The sequence below is a fragment of the Ambystoma mexicanum genome, chromosome 12 (assembly GCF_040938575.1).
Source record: "Ambystoma mexicanum isolate Mex_15411 chromosome 12, UKY_AmexF1_1, whole genome shotgun sequence".
In the NCBI taxonomy this organism is placed as follows: Eukaryota; Metazoa; Chordata; class Amphibia; order Caudata; family Ambystomatidae; genus Ambystoma; species Ambystoma mexicanum.
In genome coordinates, this window is record NC_090936.1 from 76,571,846 (window position 1) to 76,594,963 (window position 23,118).

The 23,118-nt window shown below is 46.0% G+C and overlaps 1 protein-coding gene across 10 annotated transcripts in view; it reads left to right on the forward strand.

Moving 5' to 3' along the window:
- MAGI2 (membrane associated guanylate kinase, WW and PDZ domain containing 2) overlaps positions 1 to 23,118 on the forward strand; it is a 3,248,720-nt gene that overhangs the window by 2,370,076 nt on the left and 855,526 nt on the right. For 9 of the 10 annotated variants that reach the window (XM_069628034.1, XM_069628038.1, XM_069628036.1 and 6 more), the window contains one exon: positions 6,037 to 6,678. The exons of the other annotated variant lie outside the window; for it this stretch is intronic. In XM_069628034.1, coding sequence (XP_069484135.1) covers positions 6,037 to 6,678 — 642 coding nt within the window. The remainder of the gene's footprint in view (positions 1 to 6,036; positions 6,679 to 23,118) is intronic. 10 annotated transcript variants of the gene reach the window in all.

Here is a 23,118-nt window from a genome sequence, read left to right on the forward strand (position 1 = left end):
TTTTAACCACGCCTCCCTGCTTAGGGTCTCCCCAGAACGCCAGGGTTCCTCCTGGCCGCTGTTTTAGGGACTGAAATCTGAGACTGGGCTGGCTGGGTTTTAAAGGGTCACTGCTCCTTCCTTGGTTGGGTTTTATGGTTATAGGCTGCACCTGTATGGTATGATATGGGCTAACCCTGATTGGCCCATGTGCCCAGGAAAAGGTGGTCCCAGGGGTTGGGCCTAAATTACTATCAGTCCCCTCCGCCATTTTGGATTATAGAGTGGTCTGTACTGCGTGCAACATTTCATTTACCTACCCTGAGGCTGCCTGCTCTGCTCTGTGTTCCTCTGTGAGCCCAGCATTTGTTTAAACTGTATCTAAGACCTAAACTCGGGGAATTAATGGATATTGTTTTTCCTTTAGTCAGCTGTTGTGGACACAGTAATTGTAACTTCATCTGCTGCAATGCTTAACGCAGTGAGAAAACAATTCCACATACATTTCAACGTTCGGGAGACACACTTTTGTTTCTTTTCTTTTCCCAGACAATGAAAGAGATACATTGCTTTAGAGTGAGTTAATGGTGCTGGGGACCACGCTAAATACAGCTTGCTCTCACTAAATACGCTCCCTCCAGATCTTCCTCTGGCATCAAGTCGTTGTGTGTTAATCGCTTCGATAAACAGCGAGCAGGAGGCCGATCTCTTTCCTCAGCAGGCTCCCTCCTGTGGAACAGCCTCCCCCTTCCTCTTTGTTTTGAGCCGGATCTCCTCAAATTCCAGAGGCTCCTCAAGACTTTCCTTTTCACATACTCCTTCCCTTCACCCATCCTCTACTGAAAATCCCCTCAGTAGCTGAAATTGGTGACCAGGGCCGTTATGTATCCTCTTGGGTCCTGGCCTCTCATACCCAAACGATTTCAGCTGCCGCCCGCTCCCAGCACTTACCTCACTCCCATGGCCTATGTTACCACAGGCTTGCACTTATATGTATAGGCAGCTGACCACTTACCTAGGCACTTACAGCTGCTCACCCCCTAGCACTTCCCTCCTGGTTACACCGTGCACTTATCCCCGACCCCTCCACCTCTCTGCACTTGCACCTTCTAAATGCTCATGAGGCCTAATAGGTCCCCCAGCATCTCTCATTGCTATATTTCATTTCATTGTCATGTTCTCTCCCTGTTGCCCTGTGGGCGCTTCGAAACGCAATTAACTTGCTGTATACGCGCACTACAAATGCACAATAAATAAATAAATGTTAATGGGTCTTGTACCGCGCACTGTTGCCATTTCTGTGGTCTCTTGGCGCTCTGGCAGATCTGTAATGGAATGGGGAATGGGGTTTGGGGGGTTGTTAGTGGGATTGAGCGGGAGAAGAGCAAGAGTGCTTTGATGTGCTGCCCAAACTTTTCTGTTTGTTTTCCTTGGCAGCGTCCCCAGCGCAAACAAGTGGCAATCCCAATGTGCAGATCACTACTTTTTCCCCCTTTCATTCGTGTGACGCGAGCACGTTTATTTTCCTGGGCAGAAAACTGGGTCCGGCAATAGGGAGCTTCCCGCTCCACCTCAGGCCTAGTGAGATGATTTTGCCTGGCCTTTCCTGCCTTTTAGGCCTCGAGGTTCCGCAATGGGAGCTCCTGGGCTACAATGGGACCGGCATCAGACCTCAGTAAGGCTACCCCCTCACAAGATCTGATCATCCTGATCTACAGACCAAAGATAAGACAGGAGTGGGCAGGTGGAAGCCTTGAAAGGATCTTACACTCCATTAACTGTTTGATATGTAAAGATAACCTGTTATTGAGGCGGCTAAGTATGTGAAGCAAGAATCTTGTTCTGATTGAAGTAATATACAATTGATTTAATAGGGTTACAGTTCATTTGGTATAGTTGCCTATGCAGTAATGTATAACAAAATGATGATATTGTTCAAAGAGTTCACAGTTGTAATCTTTTACCCCTTTAATTTGAAAGCATTAAATAAAGAAAATAAAAAATGTTTTTTTTTAAAGAGGAAGCCCGATTCCCACCTGAAAACCAAAAGCAAACAAAGAGGGAGGAAGCATCGCATACAGATGTGTCAGTTGTCCACTGCTTCCCCCCTGGATGAATATGCAGCGGACCGGCAATCTAAATTGCTTAGTTTCTAAATCCTTTCAAACAGTCTTGACTGTCAGCTCACAGGCTACTTGTGTCTTCCCAAGCCGAAATCCAAATCCAGGGCGCGATTAACATCCCAATCCCATGCGGCAATTGTTTTCCAATTTGCCGCATCTGACCAAAGTGACGATAGCAAGTAGGAATGTGTGCCTGATCTACCACCGCCGCCACCACAACCAATCTCCCCTCTGGGTTTACGACCACTTCATGTGTTTGGAAATTGATCGCTCTTGGCCCTGAACCGATGAAGTCTTTCGAATGTGTGGGAAATCCCCTTGCAGCTCTTGTGTCTTCACAAGACTCGGGAGTTCCCACTGCTTGGCATAATGTCTTTCCAGCTCTTCCTCGCATCTCATAATTGCCAAGTGCCCTGCTGTTCTGTGATATCACTTCCTGTTCTGTGATATCACTTCCTGTTCTGTGATATCACTTCCTTCATTTTTCTCCGACCAATTACAGATTTTAGACTCGCTCATGAACCCCCCACCAGTTGATATGGTGTCCCATATAAACCAAGACAACACATTTTCACCCATCACATATCCCTCTCAACCAGCTACACGGTCAGTCGTGGCCTGTTAATGAACACTTTGTCCTCCTAGCCTGCAAGGTGACTGTTTGCTCGGGCCATCCCAGCAAATGCGGACAGCAGGGTGACCAAAGCAAAAATACATATATCTTTGAGGGGGAAGAGTGCTGTGATCTCGTGGTTATGAGTAGAAAGAGGACAGCAGTGACCGAGGAATCGCCTGCGGTGTGGATGGCCTTGTATTTGGAGACATACATTGTCATTGCATGCGTACTTCCCTAAAGGGGCCATAACATTGAAGGCACATTGTCCGTATGAAGAGAGGCAAGGGGGGGCAGATTGGCTGTACTTACTGTGCAGCTGTTCTGATAGGCCGTTTTAGGGGTCAGAGGAACAGGCTGCGGGATCAACAGTTGTGTTGGCGTTCTATTTTTTGTCATTATTAGTCTTGGTGCGCGCTGTAACAAATGTGCAGGTTCAGCAGTGGAATCAGGGAATTAGTGGCCAGGCAAAATTAAACATTGATTTAGTGCTCACAGAAGATGCAGATCAATGCTTTTATTCTGAGCATGGCCCTTTCCAAGAAGGGAGGAAAGCTATTAAAAGGACAATATTGAATTGAACAAACATTGTACATTGTCTCTTTTTACAATCTTATAGCGTATATTTTAATCACTTCCTGTACATGTCGTAGCCATAATAAGAATGTTACCCTTGTCTAACTGAGAAAAGAACATTATCAAAACCTAGAATAACCATGTACATTATTTTCTGGCAGAAGGCTAACATTCCACGATGGACAGTCTGACAAACTCCTATTGTACTCTTTTCAAAATACTCCAATGAGAAGAGGAAAGGTGACAAATAACACCAATGAGAATTCCTGGTTGCTTTTCATAAATCAAAGATCAGTTTGGAAACACAAGAATTACGATATCTCTTTATATGTATTTGACAACTATATCTGTAATGTACACTTAGTGTGCTTCTCGTGTCATTTTTCACTCACATGTTCGTAACCAGGAACCATGTATACTCATTCAGGCAGGCTGAGGATTGAACGTGAAGATAACATGATTGCAACATCTGTCACTCCATTGTGGTCTGTGGGCTCAATTGAGCTGGAATCTTAGAAGAGGGGATCCAGAAAGGTGCAGCCGGGTCGCAGGTTAAGGATGGTTCTGTGCACAGCCTGTCCTCAATGCAAGGCATCCTTACAGTATTATACATGGGGATTCATTATTTAGAACCCTTGATATTAAAACTCTCACTTTATCACCGTTATTGAATCATGCCTGTTTCGCTGTATTTTAATAGTCAATTTATAACCTGGTCTTGGAGGAGTGCCTCTGGTTGTTCCACAGTGTAAGCACCTATTTTCCATTAGATGTATGCATTAAAGGGACAATTAAGGATTCAGAATGATTGGGTTAGGAATTCCTCCAAAACAGGTCTTTGTTGCTTCACTCACTCGATATAGCCAGACTGCCCATCTCAATGTTCCACCAGGACTAGCCAAACTGCTCATCCCAATGTTCCACCGGGACTGTACCACTTAAACAAAGTCCTTGAACTCTTCAAGTCCCCCAGTGACTACAATGTCCTCTAGTGTGCGGTTCTCTTCCGCACCCCCATTAGGTCCTTATTTGATCATCTAAATTTGGTCTGGGCAAAGTGGATAGATACCATGGTATCTATCCACTTTGCCCAAGCTGTACGTCAGTGACCCAATACCTCCATTCTTCAAGTAACCCCCTTGTGGCCAGTGATTCCAAGAATAGTGTTCAGCTCATTTCCTCCCAGGCCACCACTTGGAGCTTCTACTCTATTTGTGACCCTGCCTCTCAACACTAGACTTTTTAGCAGTAGTTGTTCAACTTGGTTTACTTTTTAGTACCATGGTTCCTCGTTTTGAATTTTAGTGAGTCTGGCATGATAAACTAAACTCACCAGTATGATAGTCAATGATTCATGTGCAAGATCACGGCAGGCGGTGCACCCTATACATGCCCGTCCGACTGGCACTTTGTGTGGATGTACATAATGGCTGTCAGAATGGAAGGCACTGCACCACTCTCCTTGTGTTCCATTGCGTGACCACACACTAGGCTCTCCATACATCATTAACAGTGGTTAGAGGCTACCGCCTTGAACATCATTTATCTCTCCTTATGTGGCAGACTGTGTTGAGCACCACACTCAGGTCAACTGGGTCGATGTCATGTCTGGACCTCTTCTTTCACCACTCTTTGCGGCTGAACAGATTACCACCCTCGTGGCCGAGCACCAAATCCCCCACTCAATATCTGCCAAATTGCTGTATGCCAAGGCCCATCCCATCATCTGGTTTGCGTGGCGCGCCATGTAGCAACAGGGCCCTAGTCAGTGTCACCACCCAACCTCTGGCCACTGAGCTTCTCACCAAGGCCACTCAATTTCTCTCAGCTAGTCTAGACTGGCGCCAGAAGAGCCAACATCGATCAGACTGACACGGGGGTGCACAGATGCATGTACCACTGGCACGTGGCTGGAATTCCGGGCATCAGAACGCTGGTGCCTGTTTCCACACCACAATATTCACAACATCAGGCCTTTGATCTTCTCCACCCAGGAGCCATCACAGCCCTAATACACAGTTTCTAGCCCTCAGCAGTCCAGAAAGAGCCCGCCCTGAGAACCAAATGTTGCACACTATTTTCAATGGAATAGTTTTCTGGGCAATCACAGAGACACAGAGCAACCCAGGTTCGATCCCGGGGTCCGCGCTATTATCATATCATAGCCCTGTCAGCTGTTACTTGGCACCTCTCATGTAAAGCAGTTCCCTCTCAGGTTATTTGCCAATGAAAACCATCGTTAATGTCATTAGGCTTGATATGATATGATAGGTCATTTTACAACGCGCTTAATGCCCCGAGGTTTCTAAGCGTGGACCCTGGGTGTTGCTCCGTGTCGCATTGCTTCCAATCCGAGCACGTCGCCCCTGAGCTATCCTCCCGAAATGCTTCAAAACGTTGGCCCAATGGGAAAAATAGAGAGTTTACTTGTAGAAGCTTATAAAAGAAGGCCATGTTAGATATCTGAAAGTTAACCATATTGCCTGAGAGTCCTAAATTATTTAAGATGGGTATGCGTTTACATATATACAGTAAAACACAATTATTTATTATTTGTTGTCATAGTTACTCCAAAAAGGAACCCAACATCAAGCCTGCTTACCCATAAACTACTCAGAATGTGCCTGCGGGCGAAAAGAGGTGTTTCTTTTGCATCGCCAAGTGCAATGAAATTTTTCCAATTTTGTGTCATTAATAATAATTGTAGCTACCTCATTTTTTAAATCCTTTTTCTTCTCCTTGTAGGTGATGTCATTGTCTATATTAATGAAGTTTGTGTCCTTGGGTATACTCATGCAGATGTGGTCAAAATCTTCCAGTCTGTCCCTATTGGTCAGAGCGTCAACCTGGTGCTATGTCGTGGATACCCTCTGCCATACGATCCGGAAGAATCCGCCAGCAGCATGGTCCCACCATTCTCGGTGATCGAGAGGCCGCCGGTAGTGGTTAACGGAAGAAATAACTATGAAACGTATCTGGAATACCTTTCAAGGACCTCTCAGTCTGTTCCCGATGTCGCGGAACGGCCACCACACTCCCAGCACTCAATGCTAGCAGACAGTCAGCTTGATAGCACATTTCCGCCGCCGCCACCAGCCCACGATGACAATGTGTCCATGGCTTCTTCAGGAGCCACGCAAGCAGAACTCATGACCTTAACCATTGTGAAAGGAGCCCAGGGCTTTGGCTTCACCATAGCAGACAGTCCGACGGGGCAAAGAGTCAAGCAAATTCTAGACGTTCAGGGCTGTCCTGGCTTGTGCGAAGGGGACCTCATTGTGGAAATTAACCAGCAGAATGTCCAGAGCCGGAACCACGTAGAAGTTGTGGATATACTTAAGGAATGTCCCATTGGGAACGAAGCATCCTTAATTATTCACAGAGGAGGTAAGTCAAGAAACTGGTGTGATTAAAAGAGTCATTGGTTGTTTACTGGTTGTACAAAATGGCCAAGTTGTGTGCCATTTTTTTGGCTAGATATGAATTAATTTTGATTGCTGGTGGTACCGAAAAACGTGTCGTTGCCCGCTGCGTTTTTTTTTAAGGTCACTTGTTAATTTAAGGGGCCGATGAAATCTACAAAGATACACTATAAGCTATTAAAGTTCATCTGGTTTTCCTTGCTACGCTGCCCCAGGATTTTGTCTTTATTGTGCAAACGTTTTCAGGTTGCATTCTGGATCATTGTATCTGATTGTGTGTCTGTGTGTGTGGTGCATATTTATTGATTGTTTATTTTTGCATCTGTATTGCTCGCACAAGCCCTCAGGCATCAGGGCGCTGTGGAGAACAGGTTACATGAGACCACTTAGGCCCAGAAGGCGGTTACAGGTTGCATTGATTACATTGTTGCATATAATCAAATAAAGTATAAACAGTGCATACACATTTCATCCAGGGTCCAGCGATGGAAGGCGGCCAAGTTTGCAATTTTCGGTACCCACTTTTCTCATCGCTGTTGTTGTACAATCCCATTAGATTTAAAAGAGGGATGTTGCGAGAGGAACCCCGTTAGGCGGGATAGGATTGCTAAAGCAGGAAGCAGACTTTTTATGGAGAATTTTGGTATAGCGGGATGTATCTTCAATACATTGTTTGGAACTTGCATCAGCAAGGCAGGTTGAAAGAAAATCCTATCAAAGGATGAAGAAGGTTCCAAACCATTTGCTTTTGTAAGAGTTGATGGGCATTAGTTAAGATTTGATACTTTGTAATGTTCAGAGTTGCAATGCTACGTAGTGCGGACCATTGAGGTACGGTTCGCACATGTCAGTAAAATGTAAATTGTTGTATGTGCTCTTTGGCAGATTGTCTGTTATGGTTGTTGCAAGGTGGTGGATTGTCGGAAAGAATTTGAAGGGGGTTGGCGAAGTCAGTAGGGATAGGAGTTTCTGCAAAAGAATAAAGGACTAATCGTATTGTCTGTGGCAGCACTGAATCATCCTAATTAATTCTGAATTCATTATAAATTATTATTTGTATTAACTACACATGTGTAGACAGCGAAAAAAGACTCTGTCCATAGGAATTCATGTTTAGAACACAAGAACAGGACAAGGAATTCTCAAAGCGAATTAAGATAACTATGCACTGATGCCTTCCGAGGGTTTTACCCGTTGTGAACGCAGGATAACACAGGGGCGATGCGCTGGTCTTGGAAACAAAACCACGCAGAGCAACAGAGGTTCGAATCCCGGATCCGCGCTTCGAAACTGGTATTAGACGCGTTATAAAAAAAACAATTAAATAAAATAAATAAATAAAGGCCTCAGTGAAGTAAGGGTGTTTAATGGGGGCCAAGGAACATTGCTACAAGAAAGGAACATTGCTACAAGAACATTCCCCCCAAATAGGAGCAACAAAGAGAGGGGAAACATCGGAAGATTAGGACAAGAGCCTTTTGCCAGCCATTATTTCCCTCTTCCAGAGAGCAGTGTCTTCCATGGAACTGCCAACATTCTAATAGAGTTTCTGTAGCTAAGATGGGATGCCCGTACCCATAGGCTTTCCAAGCATGCTGATTGCAGTCTCAGTGATGCTTTAAAACCCTTTAAAGTTGGAGGCAATATCAGTGAGCGGTTCATTACTGCTGATCGTGTGTTAGTGCTGCTGGTGTGATGCAGGGAAAGACTTCGCATAAGCCAATGGCTTACCATTGAATTGTTACCCTTCATTTGTATGCTTATGTACCGTAAAATATTGTTCCCAAACTGTAAATTCATTTTTTGGCGTTAAAAATAAAGGTCTTTGCTGGTTTTAGTTTCTTGCTACTGAGTTAAAGATGTTCAATAGGTTGGTTGGGATTTTACCAGAAACATGTTTTCGATGGATTTGTTACCAATAGAAATCCAGCAAAAATAATCACTGATTTTTTACATTACTTTTATTTGGGGGCGTCCCTCCTTATGTTTTTAACCCCATGTCAACCCCCTCCCCACCTGGTTTAACCTCCCGACCCCATATATATGTTTTAAAACAAAAAACTGGGTGTTTTTGCGATGAATTTGTTTCGGTTAAACAATCAATCGGAGAGAAAAAAAACGGTAAAATCACTGGATACCGTTTAATAGTGTCTTTAAGAATTTTCATGTGCTGGTGTCCGTAGGAAGAAGTTGCAATTTGCTTCCATTTAGAAAAAGTATCCAATCAGGGAGCTCTGCTCCCTTTTTTATGTTCCTATCCCAAAGCCATTTCAAAGCCATTTCGGGGCCCGGTGCACTCAAATATTTGGGCTCTCTTAAAACCAAAGACATTTAGGGATTCAATAATATCTGGCGGCCCCTTGGTTGTGGTCAAAACTCATCGCTTGAAATGCTGCTCTGGAAGGGATAATAACAAGCATGGATATTCCCGCCAGGTGCCCCACCCTCCTCATACTCATGGGAATCAGAGTAATAGACACGTATCATTTCAAGGGCAACATTGGCAGTCCACAATTAAAGTACTTGTGTTAGAGTAAAGGACCCAGCCACATTTTAACAATAGCAGCCACAAGTCAGGTGTATGGGCTGGGGCATGGATGAAGGCCACCGATTAGAAGGTGTATGAAAAATTGACCTATATCCCAGCATAGCTACAGTGCACAGATTAAACTTTAGTATGCAGTGTTTTTATCGAATATTTTATAAAGAAAGAACATATAGCAAATATTTTATATCGAACAGTTTTATAGAGAATGCATTTAGGGGTGGGGTAAAGGGTTCAATATTTTTGGGAAATGGTTGGGGTGGGTTTTTAGGAGTCGGAAATGGGGGTTTGGGGGTTCACCGCCCCCCCAAAAAGGGCACTCTCTACAAAATGTGTTGTTATAAAATATTCGATATATGTTCATTATTTATGAAATATTTCGGTATAAAGACATGTAACCTTAAGATTCATGAGGAAGGTTTTGAGCGATGAGTTCAGAAGCCACAACAAAGGTACACGTTCCCACGGCGGACACAAGATACACTTTGGGGGTCAGGAGAAAGGTATAGATGATCTAGTACCCCAACAGAACAGGGATTATGAGGTAGGAGGAAAGTACACATATAGCTATCACCGGTGCAAGACCGAGTAGCAGCCCTCACAGAATGTGCGAGTGTGAAAAGATGGATACAGAAGACAGACTGGAGTCAATGGGTAAAGTGCACATACTGCAGCATAGATATAGGTTTTGGATTAGAAGTTACCAGGAAGGAGTTGGAATCCAGACGTTGGCCTCATGTTGGAAGTGGGTGCCATACATGTCCAAAGAAACAAATGCCTTTGTTGTGTGCAATATGGCAATGGTCCATTTTTATTATATATACATCAACACTATACTAGTTAAATGATATGCAAGGCTTTTTTGAAGAGTGTACCCTGAGAACTAAATCACGCTTAGGAGCTGATCATTTTTGAAAGTTTAGGTACTGTCCATCTTTGCCGGTTATGCGCTACGAGTTGAAACGGGTTTCCAAGGATCGCGAGCCTTTAAATAGTGAAGCTGTGATTTGAGTCAAGTCTGCAACTTGGGCACTTGACCAAATTGTTAACCAGTTCTTAGCATACAACAAGGTGCAATTATGTGTGAATGTTTGGCTTTCATGAACTACAAAAATACACTTGTTGTAGAGCGTACTGATTTTTTGGTAAACATTGCCATGTTGGGTTGTCTTGTGACAAATCACATGACAATTCCGCCTGACGGTATTTAAAAAAATCCTTATGGACTGCTATGTGAAAGGGGAATTAATCTACTGTAGTTTTATGTTCTCGTTCGACAAGGGAAGTTTATAAGCACGCAAATAGTAATAGAGGCGCTCATAAAAAATGCACATTTGGATTTTACCAACGTATTGTTAACGCGTTAAATGCACCCAAATACAGAAACTGTGTAATAAGTTCTCTGGGGTAGAGTAATTGTTTGACAGGGAGCTGCAGATTGTGGTTGCTTTTGTGAAGAAGGACCCTTGAAACTGTACAGGAAGGCATACCATTTATTTGTGTGAAATAAGCAGAACTGGAAGGAAGATCACACAATGCCTGTGACATTTGGTGAACACTCTCCTGCCTAGCACCCCTTCCACCCAAATTCCCACGGGAAAAGACAGAGCAGCCAATGAGCTGAGCCGAGTCACCCAAATATGGGCAGGCAAACCTTTTCACAGAAGATTAGGGGAGTTCGGATGATTTGTCCAGGGTCACAGTATCTTCTGTTGGCCAATCTGGATGGGATATGAGCCTTGAGACTCTGGTTCCACTGTCTTGAATTGGATCGCCTAGTCCCCTTGCCCTGCGTAATGCTCTATGCCTTTAATCTTCACTTTTACGCATAGTCTAGTCAAAAAAACAATACAGTCTGCAAATCAAGCTTTTTAGATGACATTTTGTAATGGCTTCCTATGGAATCTGCAGGGTTATAGTAGGGGCTAAATGGAGGTGGATACCACGATATATGATAAATCATTTATAACGTGCCTGTACACAAGTGTTTCTAGGTGCGACAAGACAAGGAGGGTGAGACAGAAGGAGGACAAAACACTGATCTTACTAGGCCTTGTGTCATTCAGATCGCGTATGTGCGATACAAATCCATTTGCCTTGTTACTGAATGAAAATCACATACAAACAAAGTGCACTAACGAGAGCATGGAAGAAAGCACAGTGGAAATCTAAACTAAGCACGGTGGAGTCTACTTTGTCCCCCTGTATTTTTCTTTCTGATGGATGTTCCTGCCACAGATTCTTCATCTATAAAATCCCAATCCCAGCGCCGCTGTTCTCCAGAAACCTTTCCGCTGCAAGGGGTTGTAGTGTGGCTCTTCGTCATTTCAGTCCGATGCCTCTATGTGCTCCATGCCGGAAATGACGTTGGGGCGAGTATATATAGCAGCGCAGTACCCCATGACCTCAGTTCCGCCCTTTGTCCCTAGCACTTTGAAGCTTAGGGACCAAAGTACCGATGGTGTACTAGCCTCCTGCAAGAGGGGGCGGCAGGGAGGGCGATGGGGAATCTGTGGCAGAAACATCCATCAGAAAGAACGTTACTGAGAGGTAAGTAATTTGTTCTTCTAATGGATTCTTTCCTGCCACGGATTCCTCATCTGTGATAGACTCCCAAAGCAGTACATAAATCGGGAGGAGGGAGGAAGCAAGAACACCGCCTAAACCAGAAAACCCTGGAGAAATTCCCTACCAAACGGGCATCCTGGCCCGCTAGGGAATACAAGCAGTAATGCTTAGCGAACGTGTGCAGAGATTCCCATGTTGCTGCCTGTCACATGTCCAGGACATGGACTCCCCTCTTCAGGGCAGAGGTGGCAGCCACCTCTCTGGGAATTCGCTCTGAGACCCTCAAAAAACATCCTTCCCAGGACATTCAATTCAAATCCCACGCCAGAACCAAAAACTGTTGTGGAGGAAACTGGTTACACAAACCCCTCAAGAACTGCATCAAAAGAGGGGACTATGAAAAACTAGCCTTGTTCTGGGGATCTCTTGAACACAGAAATAGCGACGAAGTAACCCTTCACAGTTCAATCTGCAGGCCCGCTTAGGCCAAGGAGAGCAAAAAATCCAACACATGAGACAGAGGACAGGATAAAGGATCCAGGTCACTCTCCCAGTACCAAATTGAAAATGTATGCCACATGCAGGCATAAATGGATTTCATAGTGGGCCTCTGAGCTGAAAGGAGCACATCGAGGACATCATCCGACAAGTCCCACGCCTTGTATCTCAGCCTCTCAGTAGCCAAGCATGATGGTTCAGGCTGCTGACGTTAGCATGGAGGACCCACCCCTCCAATTGGCAGAGTAAGTCCACTCACCTCAGAAGGGCCTGGGGAGGGCAGATGGGCATGTCCAGCAACTGTGGACACCACATTCTCCAGACTCAGTCTGGGGCAATCAGGAACATTGTGGTTCCGAACAGGGACAGTTTCTTGAGAACCAGCAGAATGACAGGGATCGACGAGAACGCTTAAAGGAGGTCGAAAATCCACTCGACCATCAGTGCATCCCTCAAAGCTCCCTGACGAGGACATTTCCTGGAGCAGAACAACTCACACTTCCTGTTGGCACTGGAAGCAAAAAGGTCCAATTGAGGAGTTCCCCAAAAATGTCTGCTCATGGCATCTGCTCTGACATTGTCCCATCCGGCCAGATGAGCCGTGGTCAGGAAGACACTATTCTCCAGAGCCCAGAACCACAGTCTCATTGTTTTTCTGCACAGAGGCAACCACACCACCTCATTTTCTTAGGTAGTGTATGGCCACTGTGTTGTCCATCAGGATCAGCACAGTCTTGCGTTTCACAGAGGGGAGGAAAGTTACCAGGGCCAGCATGATTGCCGTCAACTCCAGCAAAATTATGTGTTCCAGAGACTCTGCGGGAGACCTTAGTGCGCTCACTATCAGGTCGGGCAAGTGAATGCCCTAGCCAGACAGAAATGCATCCGTGACCACCGTCACCTGTGGCCAGGGCTGACGAAACAACACACCAAACAGCAAGTTGTCCCACACGGCCCACCACACAAGATCCTGGGCCACCTGGCTCGAAACCTGTAGAAGGTCCGACATGTGGCTCTGGAACTGCGACTATTGGTAAAGGAGAAACCACTAAAGCAATCGCAAGCGCAGCCTCGCTCTCCGGCACCACTAGGATGCAGGAGACTATGAGGCCCAGAAGGCGCAGGAAAGCCGCTGCATTGGTTATTGATGACCAGCGGCCGAAGGAGAATTTCACCATGGCATAAGAGGCATTCACAGCCTGCAGTGCTAGACTGCCTGACGCAAACACCTTCTTGCCCCATACGTCGAACCTCTACTCTCTCCCTTTCAGGCTGAAGACACAGAAAGGTAGAGGTCTTCAGGCTTGCACTCACGGCCTGAACCACCAAGCTTTCAGGTGAAGCGTGGGCGGAAAGGAAAGTTTGGTCTGACGAGTGGGACAGTGCTTCCTCGGCAGGCCCCATACCAGGGCCTCCACGCCACATTAAAGGGAAGGAGCGTTTTCGTCTTTGGGGCATCGTTCGGAATGTCACAGAGCTCATATTGAACTCTGGACCTGGACGTAGCAGAGAGCCCCAGAGTACCGCCCACCTTAGCCAGCAGTGGTGTTCTGAGGTTACTCTGACGGTCATGGAAGATGCAGTGGGACCCTTCAATGCCGCACCTGTAGCCGCCTATGCAAAAATGTCAAGCATCTTCATGAGGAAGCTCTCCCACTCCTCCAGTATGGGGGACTGGGTTGGAAAAGGCACCTGTGCTGACCACCCGGAGGAACCAGTGGTGGTGGTTCTTCTTTTTCTTAGTCTTCTTTTTCTTTTTCTTCTTCTTTTTCTTGTTCTCGATCCACACCGTGCAACCTAGATTGAGTCTGCGGAACCTCACACCTTGTCTTGTGGACAAACGTGAAGATCTTTGCCGTCTGTTCCCATAGGGCCCTTCGGTGCATGTACTGACACGACCCGCATTCCTGGGTGTCTTTGTCCTTGCCGAAGCAATACAAGCATATCCGGAGCGGATCTGAGGTTGACATTTGCAGCCGCAATCCAGCATTGGCTTGAAATCATCAGAGTCCTAGATGGATTCGGCCGGGTGTTTTAAAAAATAAGAAGCTCAACAAGTGTGTTCCTGATTAGCAAACAGAGTGTGCAGGAAAAAAGAACCGAGGTCATGGGGCGCTACGTGACTATACATACTGCCCCAACATCATATCCGGCGTGGGCACGTAGAGCATCGGAAGGAACCGACGCAGAGCCGTACTGCGCCCCCTGGCAGCAGAAATGTTTCTGGAGAACTGATGTGCTTGGAAAGGGATATCATAGATGAGGAATCTGTCGCAGGAAATATAGCATTAGCAGCACACCTTGCTTTTACGCCTTCATTTCCTCCTCCAGCCAGATCTATGTGATCACTGAGCCGCCCATAATGTCAACTTTGAAAATGCTGACTTCCATTATGGCACGGTGCTCCTACCCGCTTCTCCCCAACCTACTTACCTTTTTGGAGGCACACGTGTGTGCTGCTGACTCACCTCTATCCCTGCAATGTTAGTTTCCACCCACTTACGTGTGTTGGAGCTAGCGGTGCAGGGTCCCCTTTTTAAAAAAACGTTCTTGTCCCCTGCTATCCTTCTAATGGAAGCAGGGGACACCCCTACAGCCCCTGATCCCCTTAGTCGTCATCATGGGAGTCAGGATTTGTGATCGGTGCAAATGCACAGTAATGTAAATTCGGCATTTTTCAGTTGGAATGTTGGTATGATACCTATAAAATTAGCCCATATGAATTTTAAGCAAAGCAGACATCTTACTTGATCTTGGGTTACTGAATGGAATGAGTAAGCATGCTTATCATGACAGAATATTGCACATGAAGGACCTTTTCCGTGTGCTGTGAATGGTATTCGTAGCTTGTTGAGTCCTAGGCTTTCCCTTACTAAAAAATCGAAGCCAACTTTATTAAAAAAATGAAAGCACTCCCTGCATCACTGAAAGATTAGATAATGAGCACCTGCATGGAAAAAGCCACGTGTTTGGGGTTTTCTAAGTGGTCTGGTCTATGAGAAGCTCGAGGGACACTTGTACCCCAAACCTAAAGAGAAGATAATGTGCAAAAGGCAATAAGGGAAACAGAGTATTAGGTAATATTATCCCCACCAATAATAGCGCAATATATTTGGTTGTGGGATAAGGCCACAGGCAATATTATTAGTGGGGATCATTTTTGGGGTTATTGGAACCAGGGGTTGCAGGGGTGAATCCCACTCCATTAAAAAATGATGGGGTTGTGGGGGTGTGCCCTGCAGGTTCCATGGCTTAATTGGTTCAATACAATTTTCTAACAATTTGGCGATATTTCTGTATGGTGATATTTTTGCGGGGCTATTAACACATGGAACCAAAAACAGGCCTGCAGTCAGAAGAGGACAGGCAATGAGCAGGAGATGTAGGTGTGGTAAGGCGGAGTAAGTACTCTGACGAGGAGGGGTCAAAGTTGGGTGTTAGAAAATTGTATTGAACCAATAAAAACAAACCTATCTTTCTTCCTATCCTAACTTCTGGAGGTGGGGGTTCCCTGCCCCAACCTAGGAAAACTTGATTTACGTCAGGATGTCAGTCAAAAAGAAAATATGCCGTCCGCTGTCTCAAATCCACTACTCTATCCTTACCACTAAACATCAAAGTTTGTTCCCTGCTTCCCGCAGTTCCACGGGAATGACTCCCTTCTCCTGGTAAAGTATTCCACTTCAAGTGGCTGGGTGCTTTGAAACACAATTTACTTGTTGTATAAGTGCCTTACAAATGCACAATAAATAAATAACAGTCTCTTGATTTAGGGTCTGATTTACCAAAGGTCTCTGGACCAGGAGAATGACTCTCTTCTCCTGATCTACTAGCCAATGTTCTTTAGAGTGAAAGTCGTTCCGGCTCTTGCCATTAGCTTCTGAATGTTATGGAACATCACGTGTTCTACTTCCTGTTAGTCTCTCTTTCTTTGACCTTTGATTTGCCTTTAGCCAACTGACTTCCGGTCCCCTCCCACCTGCTGGGATCTGCTTTGCCACCACTGTGTCGAAGGAGATTATTCTTGATGCTCTCTATTTTCATATATCTTTCTGGGTCACCCCTGTGACGTAGGCCATTTCTTCCAAGGCACTTCTGCTTGATGTGCCTTTCTCTGTCACCGCTGTGATGAAGGAGATTATTCCTGAGATGTTCTGGCTTCTCAATATGGCTGTATGGGTCACTACTGTGACGAAGGAGATTACTCCTGAGATGTTCTGGCTTCTCAATATGGCTGTATGGGTCACTACTGTGACGAAGGAGATTACTCCGGAGATGTTCTGTCTTCTCAATATGGCTGTATGGGTCACTACTGTGATGAAGGAGATTACTCTTGATGCCCTCTTGCTTCGTAAGGTAACTTACTGGGTTACCACTGTGATGGGGGAGATGACTCCTGGCTCCTTATTCACATGTGGCCTTCTGGGTATCACTACTGCGATGAGGGAGATGATGTCAGGAATGGCACTCTGTCAAGAGTGGCACAGGGCACCCCGGTAGGGTTTGGGCGGCTGTGCTGAAGTAAGGTAGCAGATAAGCACACACAGCAGGAAGTTCAACAAGAAAGAAGAGTAGGAAACTGTAGCTGTGAGCCAAAAGGGGCAAAAGATACAAAGGTACAAACAAACTGGATTCCCTCTTGGGGTGTATGCTGAAATGGGAAAGAGTGTTCCACGAACCTTAGGAAACTCCAGCCTTCTGCACAGATTGCTATAACAGAGGCCCGCGCTGTATGCTCATGGCTGGGAACAACAGCAGTGGGTGTCTGTAACACTGAAAACGCAACAAGAGAAGGGGCAGAGGTTGCCTGCCGGAAACCAACGGGCAAGCTCTGTACAAAGGGATTACATAAGATACATGAGAAGACAAGAACAGAAATATCCAGCGAAAAGGAAGTCAATGAGCAATCTAGCAGAAGGAAATGAAGGAAAGGCAGTTAGACTGAAGTAGATAACCTAAGGTGGAGTACAGAGGACTCAATGAAGAGAACAAGGGAGCAGCAGTCAGGAAAACAGAAGGGCTGCAAAGTAGGAAGCAGGTCTGCAGTCAAGAGTGGCACAAGGTGCAGGCAAACTGTAGTCGACTGCGGAGGACTGTAGTAGGCTGCAAGGCAGGGAGTCCAGAATAACAGGACAGAGAGAGATTAGTAGTAGGCGACAGACAGAGAGCCCAAAAGAATAGGGCTGCGAGGTAGGGAGCCCAGAAGAGCAGGGCTGTAGGCAGCTAAGTGTAAAACAGGCTGTAAGGCAGAGGAGTGTAGCAAGCCGCAAGGCAAGGAGCCCAGAGGACAAGGACTGTAGACAGCCAGGGTGAGGCAGGCTGCAGGGCAGGGAGCCCTGAGGACAAGGACTGTAGGCAGTCGGAGTGAGGCAGGCTGCAAGGCAGGGGGCCCAGAGGACAAGGGCAGTAGGCAGCGGAGTGGAGCAGGCTGCAAGGCAGGGAGCCCAGAGGAGCAGGGCAGCAAGGAGTGAGCCCAGAGGAGCAGGTCCGCTGACTGTAGAGGGCTGCAGAGGACGGTAGTAGGCTGCAAGGCAGGAAGCCCAGAGGAGAAGGACTGTAGGCAGCGGAGTGAAGCAGGCTGCAAGGCAGGGAGCCCAGAGGAGCAGGGCAGCAATGAGTGAGCCCAGAGGAGCAGGGCCGTTGACTGTAGAGGGCTGCAGAGGGCTGTAATAGGCTGCAAGGCAGGGAGCCCAGAGGAGCAAGGTCGCTGACTGTAGTGGGCTGCAGAGGGCTGTAGTAGGCTGCAAGGCAGGGAGCCCAGAGGAGCAGGGTCGCTGACTGTAGAGGGCTGCAAAGGACTGTAGTAGGCTGCAAGGCAGGAAGCCGAGAGGACAAGGGCTGTAGGTAGAAGGCAGCGGAGTGTGATCGGCTGCAAGGCAGGGAGCCCAAAAGACAAGGGCTGTTGGTAGAAGGCAGCAGAGCGTGACCGGCTGCAAGGTAGGGAACCCGGAAAGGGCACTGGTTCAAAACAGGATAATGCAGCAACAGGAACAGCATACAAAGTAGAGGGTCAAGGCAAACAGGAGCGGGGAGACCTCAAGATGCAAGACACTGTGTTCCTGCAGGCAGCTGCTTATATACAGCCCTGCCCTGTTCTGAGGCAGGCTAATTGACAGCACCTGGAGCAGCACACCTGAAGGCAATCTGCCTCCTCCCTCTCTGGTCCTGAGCAGGTGGAAGCAGCACTGGCCGCTAGGGCTTCTGGGGATTGTGGTCCCAATAACGATGAATGAGAATAGCCAGGAATTGAGGACTGTAGCCAGGTGCATTATGGTAAATGTAGTTAATTGAATAAAATAAGAAAGAACCAAAGTTGAGCAAATGGAAATAAAAGACCAAGGCGTGAAAAGGAGTTGTTCAAGGAGTATTAGGAGGATAAATGAGTACCAAGTAGTCCATGATGGTTGCCAATGTGTGCACCAGCGGTGCGGGCATGACAGATGACCCCCAAGTTCTCCTTGACTCTTGGTTCGCTAGGTATCACTACTGTGATGAGGGAGGAGATTCCTGATTACTTCTTGACTCTTGGCTCTATGGGTATCACTGCAAGAATACAATACAATACAAGGGAGATGGCCCCTGAGTCCTTTTTGACTCTTGGTTCTTTGGGTATCACTATTGTAACAAGCAAGCGCATTTACAATGCTGCCCGTGACTGGTCCAACTCCCCTACCGGGTCTCCCATGCTCCTTGTTATCTGTACTTGCAGCGGGGAACATCACTGGTTCTTCCTGAGGATGTCGACCTCAGCTGCAGCTCCTGTGACCTGCTTAATTTTCCTTTCTCGTCCTGCAGCGGCTCCACGGTCTCCTCCACCGCTCTTCAGCATCAGCGCATTTTTTGGACCATCCGGTTCACACAATTGTTTCACTCCTGCAGTCTCTGCTCGGGTTTGCCTCAGCTCTACTTGGTAAGAGCTTCTATGATCTGCCAGCAGCCACTCTCACCAGGCTGTTGCTCTCCAGGCTGCACACCTGTAAGCCCTTCATCTATTTTTATGTGGTCAGGCTGGGCCTTCCCCAGCGCAACCTCAAAGTCCTTTCTTGACTTCCATGATCCAATCCTTCTACTCCCAGATGGCCACCTCTTCTTTGTACTTGACAGGTATGCATTCAGCATAACTCCTTTGACCTTCTTCTCAGTACCAATGGAGCTTGCATATGAAACATTAGAGAGTTCACAACAGCACATAATGTTTTCCTCTAAGGAGTTAGGGGAAGAAGTCAGAAAAGGCAAGGTATTAGGGTGTTTAAGGATTTAGGGAGGTTTTCCCCAGGTGGATGTCCTTATCCCCAAGGGATGAGTTACTCCCTATGAGGTCCTCCTGCATATGACCAACCCTAGGGGAATTATTAGGTATCGGCCTCACCTCCCTAGCCTCATAGGGGAGGGCTCGCCCCTGGTGGGGAGAAGTGACAACACCTGAAGTATAATCACATTGGGGATACAACATGTCAAACAGGTTTAGTTCCCACTTGGGGTGTACACAGAATGGTTGTAAACTTTCCCAGTGTCAGGGAGCACCCTATCCTTCTGACAAAGTTGCTTTTACAGTGCCTCACTCTGAACACACATGGGAAGGAGCGGCAGGAGCGGGCTGCTGTGTCTGGTCCCTAGGGCGCAAACCAGGAAACAATACTCGGAAAGACAATAACATGTATGAGCGCTGCGGGAACAGAACAGTGGCTGCCTTCTGAAACAGGAACCAACACACAGCTAACACATGTGGCATGATGGGCAATACACAGAGACAACACAAGGGAAGAGGCACAGAGGGTCTGCTGCTGGGGAACCCTGCAGCCAAAGTCTGGGCAAAAGACTTTATAATAGCACAAGCGAGGGCAAGAACAGAAACACCAACGGTCTAAGAAATCTCCAGGAAAAGAACAAGAATGGTTCAAGGTAGAGAAGCAAAGGCTGAACGACAGACTACATTGCAGCCAATAGCACCTATAGCATAAGAGCAAATACAGCCGAAGGTAGTAGGTCCCTTTGTCTATAGAAAATGGGGAAAGCAAAGAAAACCGGTAGTGAAATCAGTAGCCAGAGCACTGCAGACTAAGAAGAAAGGTACTGCGGACAGGCTGTCCAGTGGAAACTATGGACTGGATCTAAGAATGACAGACTGAACAATGGACTAGCATCTGGGAATCTTTGGACCGGGCTCCAGGAAACTATGGCTTGAAAGTACAGACTAGGATCAACATGGTCTAGAAACATGGAACTATGGACTGGGATCAAGGAATCCAAGAACAGAGAGATGGGGGACATCTGAGTCTTCTGAGCAAATGGACATGTATGGAGAGAGAAAAAGACCACAGGCAGAGAGTGAAGGTGGTTCAGGGCAGAGATCAAAGGGGCTGCTGGACAGTGAGCAAAGGGCCTTCGGGGCAGCCAGCAAAGGGACAGTTGGGAGAGAGGAGAGTGACTGTGGGAAGGGAGTAGAAAGACTGCTGGCAGAGATCGGAGTGGCTACTGGCAGAGAGCAGAGGGACCTTTCACAGGCAACAAGGGCACTGGAACTGGAGCAGGTGCTGACAGCAACAAACAACATAAATACAAGAAAGAGTTCCTGGAGCCAGCTGCTTGAATTCTGAAACACAGGGCTAGAGCAGGCCCCCTGGACTCCCCTGGTGCCCCACAATTGATCATAAGTTGCCAATGCCTCCTGTGGGCTTCTGGGGAGTGTAGTTCTCGGAATGAAATATAAATTCATCTGGGTTTTCAAAGCCACTAGCAGGTGCATTGTGTTGTGTGAAGTTTCCAAAGGGGAACAAAAGGTGCACATGAGCAAGAGGATAGTTATATATATATTTTTATTTTTTTATTGTGCCTTTAGTTTATATTCCGTTAAGAACAAGCTTTTGCACATCTAAAATGAATGACCAGCCCTACAGATAAGGGGTGTGTATCAACCACTTTTACTCTCTAAAAACAGGCAAATACTCTCGGAACATAAAAATAGGGAGTAAAAATACTCCCAAAAATAATAGTAAACATACACGTAGGAGCTTTTGCCCTTGCTCTCACTCACACAGCTCCATGGATATGTTTGGACCAGTAGTGCACGTAGTACTAGAGACATAAACTACTATTTCTGCTTTATAGGAAGAGGTAAACATGTCTCTTTTAATGTGCATGACTACCCAGGTGCAAAGAAATAATTGTTACAAAAGCATTTCAGTTTTCCAGGTAAAACATATTTTTCCTCGGTTATAAAATACTCCCATTGGGCATTGGACTTACATTTGTACTCCCTAAAAAAAATCACTGTACTCCCAACTTTAAAAAATAGGGAGTAAAATCCTCATGCTTCAAAATCTTATGTGGAGTGTAAGAGCAAGCAAATATCGAGGCTTGGTACCACCAGAAATTAGATCCGCCAGTCACTAAGTCAAAGATTTATTCTGTACAGATTCAAATATCAAAGCAGATAGCTATCTGATTCATAGCACCTCGCAGTGTGTACCAGAAACACTTTGAGGGGAGTGAGTCCTGGTCATCACAAAACATGCAGTATTTATACACAGTCCTGATCATAGCTCAGCCCCTCTCCAAACTAATAGGTTACAAATTTGGGTTTGTGCCCAGTTCATATGGCAAATACAACAATATTGTCTTTACATACGTCAAGTGTTTTCCAGTCTTCAAAATACAATGGTTACAACTTTGTTCTGTCTGGTCATGTTGGTTATCCAGTTTAGGCTGATCCTAGTTTCAAGAAACAAATTCAATAGCTTATTGGTACGGTACACAGTTCTAGTTTGTCTAACATTCAGTTCTTATGTTTGAATATGGCTGAGGCTATTGATACAGAAAACACTTCAAATTGGAGTTCACTTTAGCTCCAAGGTTCCTTAAACATACTGTCAAACTTTGTTGCCATCAGCTGTGTGGATCTTTAGCTTTCTAAAGTAATTCTATTTCCAGAAATGTACACAGGATTCCTTCAAAAACACACAGCATTAGTTTACATTCATTGTATAACACTGTTTGTGGGAGGATCAGTTTTGTAAACATAGATAACACTTTGAATGAGAGTTTGTTCTGACTACAAGGTCTTGTTTGCACAGGACAAATAGTCTGCTCTGCCAGCCCTAGTGTTGACATAGGCTCAAAGGTCGATTCTGCGCTAGCAGCTGAAAACATAGCTAATCATTACTGAAGAGTGAGCAGAGGTTAGAACCAAGATGGAGGACTTTTTCCAAAATGGCACTTGAAGTCAATTCTAATTCAGAACTTTGCAACATGGTTTTCCCCATGGAGCAACTTGGCTAAGGCCAATATAAATCAAAAGGAGGCATAATATGATTTCCGTTTAACAAACCCTCCTTTTGGCCTAAGCCAAGTGCTAAACTAAAAACTAGTTGCTTTACGAGTAACTCCACGTCTCAATGTCCATACATTCTGAATCACATTCATCAGATATATCAATTGCCATAAGATCCGTGGCGGAAATTTCCTTCAGTGTAAGAAGGTGGCATGGCATCCCTATTGCCTATAGGAGCCATCTTAAAAGAAATCAAAGATTGAAAAGGTCGGGACAATCTATCATAAGGCCTAATAGAAGCAACATTAATCTTGCGCCTATATGCGAAGAGTGAGCATCCCAGAGGCATTAGAACTCGCCTTTCAAACTCGTTCAAATTCGTCCCATCAAAGTTCCCTGAGATGCTATCTTTCCATCAGTCGAAGAATAGTGCCCGTAGAGAAGCATAACATGCAGTAGTTAAAGGCAAAGGGTGAATATACCAGCCCAACCCTTTTTCCCCATGTTGCGGCAAATGGGAGCAG